The 10,712-nt window shown below is 44.2% G+C and overlaps 1 protein-coding gene across 1 annotated transcript; it reads left to right on the top strand.

Moving 5' to 3' along the window:
* Positions 1 to 6,029: 6,029 nt before the first annotated feature.
* Positions 6,030 to 9,776, top strand: NKX6-2 (NK6 homeobox 2). The gene is made up of 3 exons (XM_073354949.1): positions 6,030 to 6,875; positions 7,607 to 7,779; positions 8,959 to 9,776. Exons 1-3 carry the CDS (start codon positions 6,461 to 6,463, stop codon positions 9,205 to 9,207), a joined length of 837 nt encoding a protein of 278 aa, XP_073211050.1. The 5' UTR covers positions 6,030 to 6,460; the 3' UTR covers positions 9,208 to 9,776.
* The last annotated feature ends 936 nt before the right edge of the window (positions 9,777 to 10,712 follow it).

Genomic DNA, 10,712 nt, shown 5'->3' on the forward strand with positions numbered 1-10,712 from the left:
TGGCAGGAATTATTCACATGACAAGGGTGATTGAAAACCCGGTTGGCCGAAGTGCGGGCCCTGAAATCCACAGCTAGGGGGGATCCCTCTGCGGGCAGAGGCCTGGGCTGTGCGTTGTACTCGCTTTTCCCGGCGTCTGTGCCTGGAACAGCGGGTGGGGGATATGAACCGAGAGTGGATGTTTTTACCACAGCAATCAGCTGTAAAACAGCTGGCAGTGTTGATATTTACGATGCTGCCATTAAAAATCGAGGTTAAAGGTACCATTTAAATGCCCGGGGCTAGCTCCCAGCTCTCCTGGAGTTATTGCTTCAGCCTGGCTGCAGGCTCAGGAGGGTTTTCTTTGCCTCTGGAAGAAAAACTAGAAATGTGGGGCCCGGCTGCACAGCCCAGGGGCGGGGGGCAGTTCCAGCTGGTGGATTCGAGGGGACGGCCCCCGTCTCTGAGCTGTGAGGCCGTCCTGCCGCCCTCCAAAGCGGGAGCCCAGACAGCGCCGTGATTCGGACAGGGATGGGCCCCTGTCCACCGCGAGATGAACCCGCGCGGTTTCATGCGGTGGGGAGGGATAAGCCGGCTGTAACTCAGTCCTCTGACACCAACATTTCTGTGGAGTAAATGGGGGGGGGTCCGAAAGTTTAAACTCTGCCGCGATTGACAGGGCCACCCAGGACGCTGCTGAGCTGGGTCCCTGCTCGGTTTTACTCACAGTCAAGGGGAGTTTTACCTGTCCCCTGGCCCGCGGGACAGGGCAATATTTAACATAGGGAGAAGAGGAAAGGCGAATTTCCTACAAGATGAGTCTCAGAAGTCCTCTCCGGCGTTAAACCACGAAAGGAGTTGGGGTGTCAAGAGACTGCACAGTGACAGGCTGCAGGGAAAGAAAGAGAAGCTGCAAGAGCGGCAATCAACCACCGGTAGAGCTCGGGGGGGAGGGCTTAAGGTCACAGGATATTTGGGGCCCTGCTCCTTGGCTGGCTGCTCTTGAACTCCGGTTGCCAAGTGTCAAGGCTTCACTTCTTCACCAAGCCTTCCGCTTGCCCACCTAGCGCTGCAAACTCTATTGCTGGGGGGTCGCGCTGCCAGGCTGCGGACTTCGATCTGGTGCTGCTTTTTAATGTGCCCTGTCTCATGGAAGCGCCAAAAGAAAAGATATAAAACACTGTAAAAGCAGTTTTATCACGTCGTGGGGTCTGCAGAGATAAGAGCCATATATTTCCTTCAGGAAAACTTCGGGGTATTAGATCGCACGAAAGTCAATAAACAGGACAAATGTACAATTAATGAGTAACAAGTGTCATTGATGACGGATATAAATTATTCTCAAAGCTCAGAGCAATGTTTTAGCGTGAAGACGAGGGGCTGTAAGGAGGATTTCTCATCTCAATATTGGATTGTGTTTTATTTATGGCAGAATTTTAAAAGAACCCAACTGACAGGCGCAGGAAAGAGAGAGAGAAGAGAAAATTAGCAAAAACTATAATTTCATCCCTATAAAACATGCATAGGCTGGCGATCGCTGGAAATAAACGTGTTTCCTCGTTGACAGTTTACGAAGGAGCAACTGTGAGCAGGCGCTGGAAGAAACTTTTCACAATCCCAGAACAAAAAGGGTGGTACTGGGAAATTTCAAGACATACCTGATCTCTCAATTTCACCTCCGAATTCAAACCTACTGCCTACTCCTGGGACATTCACAAAGTTTATTTTGGCTTAAATGTTGACTTTACATTTGAATTTCAATCTAAGGCTGCCAGAGCAGTTGAGTCTTTGTATTGCGGGGGTGGGGGGGGAAGAGGGCCAGAAGCAGTGGAGAAAGGTAACGCGCGTTAGAGGTCATTGCACTTCACACGCTCACCGAGATTAGTCATGGGGCGAGCCTGCCTGTGCGCAGTAGCAGCTGCGTGTGCAGGGTGCAATGGCAATAGTCTGGAGGTAATAAACTGAAAAGCCCGAACTGCCCAGCCTGGAACTATGAAGTGACGGTCAGGCTGAGTCAGTCCATTCTTTCCTCACAAAGAACTGGCTGAAAAGGTCCCCGGGCTTGTTGAGTGTAGGGTGGTGCCCTGCTCTCTGCCTGGATGCGGGCTCTTTATGACACTAGATGTCCCTGTGTCTCCTAAAGGGAGCTCTTTCCAACACTAGGCCAATTGTGGCCCTGTTACAGAGAGTAGGAGACGTCAGAGCATCTGTCCGCTCTCTTTTAAGCGCCTTGTTTTCCTTCATTACTGTTTGCTGATGGCTTTGCCCCTGCCTGTTGCAAAATGGGAACAGAGTCTGCAGCTAGCCCACACTTAGTGGACAGCAAACTATTTCCTTTCTTTAAGGGGCCTCCACTTATGCATGTGTGGGACTCGCCAAGGCTCTCTGAGTAAACTTGTGACTACACGGCACACGGAGCAGGTCAGTGTTTCACACACTAACAACATCACAACCTGAAACACTCCAGAGATCACGGAAACCTATTGTCTGTTCTGCTGCTGGGTCTCAGTGATAACCTGGGCATCCCATACAACCATCTCCTCCTACAGTGGTCCCGATATGTCCCGTCACTTTTATTGCACCCTCCTCCGAATTAAACATGCTCCAGGGAACTTTTTACAGAGGACAAATGCGGAGAACATGTGAACGGGGCAATTCTTTCTATAATTCGAGCCGGGGGCGGCGGGAGGGGGGAAATAAAATTCTGTCCCTATCTACTGCTCTATAGTGTACATGGGGACCCTGTCAAAACGCCCCTGGGCTTCGATCATCTAGATAAACGAGCACATTGGGGTGATCTTTAAACAGAATAATCCAAACCATGGTACAAAGCAAGTGCGAATCCTCAGTGGAGCAAGCAAAGGGAAACGGGAACAGGGCTCTCCCCCTTCCTTCCACTTTAACAAGAAAATGATTCTCTCTGCTCCAAGCGCCTGGAACAGAAAGTCACCTGGCCAAGGCCAGGTGAGTCTCAGCACCCAGACCAGCCAGGAGCTCACGTTCGCAACACCCCCTGAGCTGGCCTGAGCTCTTGGATAATGGTCTAAAGAGCAGGTTCAGTTCGTGGGGGAGAGGCTGGATGGTCACCAGCGCTTGTTTCCCTTTAAGGGATGAGATCAGTGCGAAGGGACTAGGAATTGGAGCGCACTTAGGTGTCAGTTTCTCCCCCAACAACTAGAAAAAGCAAGTGAGATGTTTCCTTTGTTAATCTGTCCTGTGTAATTAAAATAAATCCGGGAGACCTGGCAGTGATCTCTGCTCTCCGGGGAATTATAGTTTTCTGCCTGTATCTATTATTTTAATTAAAGCACGATTCCCATCACCCGTGGGGCGGCTTTTCTATATTTTTCTGGAACTGAAATGGTCAATGAATGAAAAATCGATATCCATAGAAGGGGAAATATCAGTTCCACTTCAGGCGAATAGCACCACTCGCCTATCACTTCAGGTCCCCCTGCACTGCTAAATACTGGAAATATATTTCTGTAATGGCTCAAATGACTTTCATCTCCACAAATCACCTAAACCCTGGGGATGCATTCTCCCAGCTAAATTCTGCCAGTATCAAAGTATCCAGCAGTCACTATGGTTGAGTTGCAAACTGAAGCCAGATTGTTCTCTCATACATACGATTATTTAAATACTAGGGGGCCGGGGGGAGAGGGGGTGGAGAGGAAGACCAGATAAAATCACACATTACTACAACGGAAACAATCTAACGTGCAAATAGAGATATCAGAGAGAGAGAGAGAGAGAGAGAGAGCGAAACCCACCGGACAGGTAAAGGGAAAAAGAAAACCGAAAAGGATTCTCTCCTGTAAGAAGACAAACACTTAACCAGTCACTTTTCGGAAAAGTAAAAAAAAATAATAAACCGGCTTAGCGCACCTGGAGCCTCTTTAGCATACCCAAACAGCGGGAGGAGAAGAAAACCAACTCATTCTCAATGGGAATCAAATCTGGAACATCGTAAAGCGGATTTAGGAATCTTCACAGCTTAGATATGAATTTGCAGTGCATGATGCTGTATGAATATACATTTCCTCTGTACAATCCTTTAAGCCCCAAACAGCAAAGCCTGAACCTAACATTTAGTTGTACCCCATTAAAAGAGCTGCAAGATGATGACATTCACCGTCTCTTTTTAAATACAAATTCTAATTATAGTATTTATAAAACAGATGACCCGGGATACAAAGCTGATGACACTCTAAAGAGGCCTTAACAATTTCCTTGCTTTTTATAGCTCCTTGCAAATATTACATACAATGGTGTGCATAACAGGATGGACAGATAGTGAGAACACAATGTCAGAGTGGCTAAAATAAAGATCATTGGTCTAGTCGAAGTTTTTAATTCTAAAGAAATGTATTTTAATGTAATCAAAGTAGTAATTTCAAGACAAACAACTACTCTTCAACTATTAAATGTCCTGATCAGACATTTAATTACTGCGTTTAATACGTTTAATAAATTCAAGTATACATTTAATATTATTTATATTTAAATGTATATGTTTAAATTTAATATGCATCGTCATTTGCTTCATTTGGAAATTTTAAAAAACTTAAAAGCGTTTCACTTCTCTGTTAGCTGTAGTTCACACTATTTTTCCTGCGCTAATAATGTATCCACAACATACATGAAAAGTCATTCAAAAATAAACTAAGAAAGCACCCCTTTAAAAAAAATCCCTCCAAATGTATTTTCCAACAATATCTATTCTTTTTTTCCATGTTCTTAACAACTAAGAATGTTTTCGATTAAAAAACAATCTTTGACCTGGTTTATGTTTCTGCAAATGCTCTTTAAAATATTGCGAGTTCACGTATAAAGCACGTTTATTATTTAAGAGACATTCTTTCAGTTTGCACATCGCAGACCACATGCAGCCACCAGTTTTTAAGCAACTGATTTCAGTGGAGAATTCTACTTAAAACATGATGGCAAGACATGTGCTATCAAACTTAATCCTAAACTAGAATACTTTGAAAATACTTTCAAAATTCAAATCTAATATATACTAAGCAGTTTAGAGAGTATAGAGAACTAATTATCAGTTAAATAGAGAGTGGTGCATTGAAAACTAATTATCAGGTAAACAGCATCCAAAAGCCCACATTGCACCGGCATGGTTGCCCGTGAGTTACAATCGGCCCAAACTGTAAACGACCAACGAACTGCAAGAGCGTATTTCATTCCCAAACAGAAGCAAGCCTTGCTCGATTAGTCAAAAGTCTGGTTCTTCTGCTTTAAACGCCTTTGTACAGATAGGATTGACAACTGAGAAGCGCATTCTAGGAAGTGAGGGGCACTAGTGCTGTAGCGATCACATCATCTACATTTTATACCACAGAGACCGCTGGGCACAATCCACTACACATTTGTGAGCAATCCTTCCTTACCCTAGAATGTATCTAACCGTTAGAATGGACAGTCTGTGTGACAAATGTAAACAGCCTGGAGTATTGTTTAGTCGAAGCATCAAGGGGAAAAGGCAAATCTAATGCTCAGATACATAATGTGATACTTTTTATTAACTCTTCTATTTAGGTTCCATGACTTAACTAAATATTTTGAACAGAGAAAAATATAACAGAAAAATGTGTTAAACGAACGAAGTTGTAATTTGCTGCTGTTAGTTGGTTTTCTGTGGCTCAGGGTTAAACTAATGCATTACTGATTTGATCTCAAAATCTGCATTATTTCGATCTGATAAAATGTGTGCTCATATTTTTTTCTGATTCCCTTCTAAAGCTTTAGCCTAACTAAACTCCCATTCAATTGGATTTATTTAGTCGTTTGAAAGATAAATCAGTGGGTAAATTTACAGCCATTTAAAGTACCTTGACTTTATAATAAAATCTTCATTTAGTGTTGCTCTTCTGCCGAATGACGTTGATGCAAAGTGGAGGACCAGCGTGCCAATCCATTGGCCAATCCGAGCTGCCTCTGAAGCGGGTTCCTCCAATCAGACAGCGCGTCTTGCAGGTGGCTGTGCGGTTATCTGTGCATCTTGTACAGCTCTGGTCTCAGCTCTGAGTCAATTTCCCAGGGAAGGAACTCTGCCTGTAACTACCAAAAAACAAACAAAAAAATCATCAAAACCACTCACGCTTCCGAATCCTCTGATTTCCTAGTGGATTTTCAATCCGGGCTCAGCAATCAAAGTCGTCCAGGGACACTGCCAGCTGAGGTCTGTTTTGACCGAGACTTTTTGCCTCCCTCTCCTTTGCAATATTTTCCTGCCTCATTTTTGTTTTCCTCCTGACTGAAACTTTACAGTGTGCATTGCTGCAGCTGCAAGTCCTGGCAGAGCCGAGGCGATCGCTTGCTACTCAGCACAAAACTTTGTTACTCAGTGGTATTTTGATTTTTTTTTTAAGACTAACGAGCCCGTGGCTGGCGCTGCTCGTGTGGGTTAAGAATAAAACAGCTGGCTTTTTTATATCTCTATATATAGATTTATTGATGATCACAAATGTTAGCTGTGGGGCAGATGGATACTAATCGCCAGAGTGCATTTGTTCTGAGCAGTACACCGCTGGCTGCTCTGCATAACATGGCTGAAATGAAGACGTCGCTATTCCCCTACACCCTGCAGAATCCCTCCAGCTTCAAAGCACCAGCCCTGGGCGGACTGAACACACAGATCCCCTTAGGGACGCCGCACGGAATAAGCGACATCCTGGGGAGACCTGTTGGAACCACCAGCAATCTCCTCACCGGGCTGCCCCGGATTAATGGACTGGCTACCTCAGCAGGGATGTATTTTAACCCCGCAGCTGTGTCCAGGTACCCAAAGCCCTTGGCAGAGCTGCCTGGGCGACCTCCAATCTTCTGGCCGGGAGTTATGCAGGGATCTCCCTGGAGAGATCCGAGAATCGCCTGTCCTGGTAAGTGAGGGTGCATCTGATCCTAGAAGGGAGCAGGGAGAGATGGGGGAGGCGTTGAAGGATCCAATAAATTTGTGTGGGGGAGAGTTTATTTTTGGAATTTGTTTTTCTGTCGTGAAATCAGACTTTTTATTAAGGCCCCTTTGGTAAAGAAGGTAATTTTGAAATCCGCCCCCTCATCCGGTAGTCTTTTCTACTGTCTGGCTCCGCCAGGAGATTGTAGAGGTCGCTTTTAGAGTCAGGATCTTTCTCGATTTCTTAGATACAAAGGCAAATACGTAAGGAGCTATCATAACTATCTAATCTGGTGGTGGAGGTGGGAAATACCATTGACAATAATGGGTGGATAAAGATGTAAACCTGTCTGTGATACTGAGCAGTATAGACTTATAAACACAGGGGCATGTGCTCTCAGAATTGCAATACATGAAACAGTATCATAACCCCCCACTGTTCAAAATAATAAACTAAAAACTGTAGCCTAACTTCATCACCACATGTCTCATTATCATTTACATGCCGTTTCAGCAGTTTCCTGGTGTCATTTACGATACGATTCTGCTAGATATTACAGGGCAAAATCCTGCTCCCGGTTACAGTGGTACAGTGAAATCCGAAAACGTAATTGAAACCAAGGGGATTTTTCTAGTTTTATATTGGAGAACAGATTCTGGCACTGAGATTAGATGTAGTCTCTAGTAACTGACGGGGATATTTTCTCCTGTTTGCAGCCCAGACTGGAATGGTTCTGGACAAAGACGGAAAGAAGAAACACTCAAGACCAACTTTCTCAGGACAGCAGATTTTTGCTTTGGAGAAAACGTTTGAACAAACTAAATACTTGGCAGGACCTGAGAGAGCTCGTCTGGCCTATTCGTTAGGAATGACAGAAAGTCAAGTTAAGGTAAGAAGCCCCGTTTTACACACCAGAATAGTCTCTGAGTAAAGATTATTTTATTAATGGATTCACAGATGTTGAAAGATGAAACTAGCACGTAACTGAAGAATACCTGCTTCTTCGGCTCACAATTTATTGAATTAACAGACCCTGTGGGAGTATTAAAGTTATGACAGGAGATATAACCTAAAGTTCTGATTTACTTTAATTGCAAGAGTAATATTTTATTTTCTGGACAACACAATCATAGCTTTTCACAATTGGTTTAATTCCTTACAATGATGCAAAATATATAAAAAACGCTTCTAGGTTATTTATAATTAAAAGAATATTTTTATATATAATAGATTTTACCTTTGTGTTTATAAAGTTCGTTTGCATGGTCTTAAATATACGGAGTCCTTGGTTTTGAAAATCAGTTGCAAACTACTCAAGTGAAATGGGTTCACATTTCTCAATATTCCAGAGTTCCGTGTGGGATATTAGATGTGCGTACATTTTGTTTAAACACAATAATATTGGGAAATGTTTTGGCAGTGTTGAACTATTGTATACTGGGTTATATATAATTTGACTGCGAACTATTACGTTCTTGGCCATTCGCTTTTCAAAAGAACATTATTCTCCAATGCTACCAAAATTCCATTTGAACGACAATTAATTTTGGCTTCATTGTAACAAAAGGGAAGTCAGGAATAGGACACTATATTCCTTCGCCTGACATTGATAAACCATAAAGATTCAGTTTGAACGAGCTGTGTTATGGAGTGGCAGGTGCAATTACTTTACACAAACATACACATTTCTCTACAGTTATCCTGTTGCAGCCTAGCCAGTTTTTAATACTTTTATGTACGGTGTTTGGCCTTTATGTTATTGTTTGAGAGTCAAAAGTGATGATCCCCTTTCATATAAAGTGACTGAATTTTCAATAGTACATAAACGATCCTGCTGTCTTATGAGACGGAACCAGTGATGTTAAAGGCTATACACACCCAACTTTACTGTTTAAACAGGAACCACCAAGGGCAAGCAATATTCCAGAGGGAAAGTGAAACCAAGTTTTCTGAAGGGCGCTCTATGTGTGTATGTATGGAGGGTTGCAAATCTGCAGGAGGTTGGGGTGTTGGAAGGAGAGTTACAGCTAAGGGTTTTTTCCCCCCTCTTCTACCGGGTCTCCAACAGGTGTGGTTCCAGAACAGAAGGACGAAATGGAGAAAGAGGCACGCCGCAGAAATGGCCTCCGCTAAGAAAAAACACGATTCAGAGACAGAGAAGCTGAAGGAGAGCTCAGATAATGAGGACGATGATGAATATAACAAACCTCTGGACCCCAACTCAGACGATGAAAAAATCACGAGGTTATTGAAAAAGCACAAATCCACAAATTTAGCCCTTATCAGCCCCTGCAGTAACAACTCGGATACTTTGTGATAAAGGGCGAGAGACCCTAGCCAACAAGACTGACTGCCCCCTAAGGCGCTTTATAAAAGCTGAAATAACCAGGGTATAAAACATTATAAAGAAGAATTGTAACTGGATGTTTAAAAGTGATGTGTTGTACAGCCTAAGATGTATGTGAAATGTATATATTTTTTACAGAATAAGTTATGAAATTATCTTCCTTCTCATTGATGTAAATTGCAGAGGAATCTTTCCAACGTTCCTTTATTTCTTTTTTAACTTTCTCCGCTCTCCCCCCTACTTTCTTGCCAATTTCCTGCTCTAACAATCAGATTTTGTTACTGTTTTGTATGGATCACCGACTGCAGCTCAGCCACTTTGTATATAGGAAATTTCAGATTTTTGTGATGTATATTTCTAGTGTAAAAATGGCTCTTTTATTTCACCCCTCCCCTCTCATTGAGCGTTTTGGCAGTTTTAGTTTCTTCCTCTCTACGGATTTTATGCTCTATTACATCAGAAAAACAACCAAAAAGACAGACAAAGCTGGACACTTGCTTTTAAATTGGATTAAAACTATTGCCTCCACGTCGGTTGGAAAGACTTTGTATAAATCAATAAATTATTTAACAAGCTTCTCCTTTAGCGCGTTCCCCCCGATGTTTTGTTTCATTTTTCCTTTTCCATCTCACCCCCTCACCCACAGGTTGTTCACCATAAGTAGGGATTTTAAACCCCCTTGGATAGTTGGGGGTCCCGCCTCGGCAAAGGGGGAGGGCGGTGTTCCGTGGTGCTAGCTGAAGTCAATCCCAGTGGGGAAAAAGTAATTTGTTGTTTTGGAAGCAAAGCTGTTTTAGCGCCTGGCTTGTGGGTTTGTTTTGAAACCTCAGCCGGGCCCAGTAATATTTCGAGGGTCTGTTTTGGGGGGGGGTGCGGGGAGGGAAGACGTGGTTGGAGTTAGAAGCTCGCCCAACTGTTGCAGGGTAACTTCGCGCTGCTGTGTCATAGGGGTGGGGACTGGGAACGTTTTCAGGGGCCTCGCGTCCGGCCTGAGCTCCAAAGCGAGAGACTAGTCGGCTCCTCTGCCCCTGTCCGGTCCGGAGCGCCTCCTCGCATAGTGAGCCGCTATACTGGAAACCAGAGCGGACCCCGCCGGTGACAAGGGCAAGGTACAGGAGCTCGAGTGGAAAGCAAGGGGTGGATTCCGGCTGCACAGCTCAGACACTGCCAGTTTGGAGGCTGGGGTGGGAAGAGTTTGCCCCGAGCGCTTACCCTGGCCAGTGCTTTCACCGTGTATGAGAAATAGCAGCCGTTCACCTTCCCTTTTAATCGTTGGCTGAGTTATTGGCTTGTTTTTTGCGTTTCGTTTCATTAAATCCTAATGCACCAGATGGAAAACGCGAGGGAACTAACCCCTGGCCCTGTGCTCCCCGAAGCCAGCACCAAGGAATGCAGGGTCGGGCCTTAGTCCCGCCACCAGCCTTTCAGACCCGCCGCTTGTGGGTTTAGGGCCCCAAAGTCATTGGTTACGATCA

This window comes from Lepidochelys kempii, chromosome 7, assembly GCF_965140265.1.
Source record: "Lepidochelys kempii isolate rLepKem1 chromosome 7, rLepKem1.hap2, whole genome shotgun sequence".
Lineage (NCBI taxonomy): Eukaryota > Metazoa > Chordata > Testudines > Cheloniidae > Lepidochelys > Lepidochelys kempii.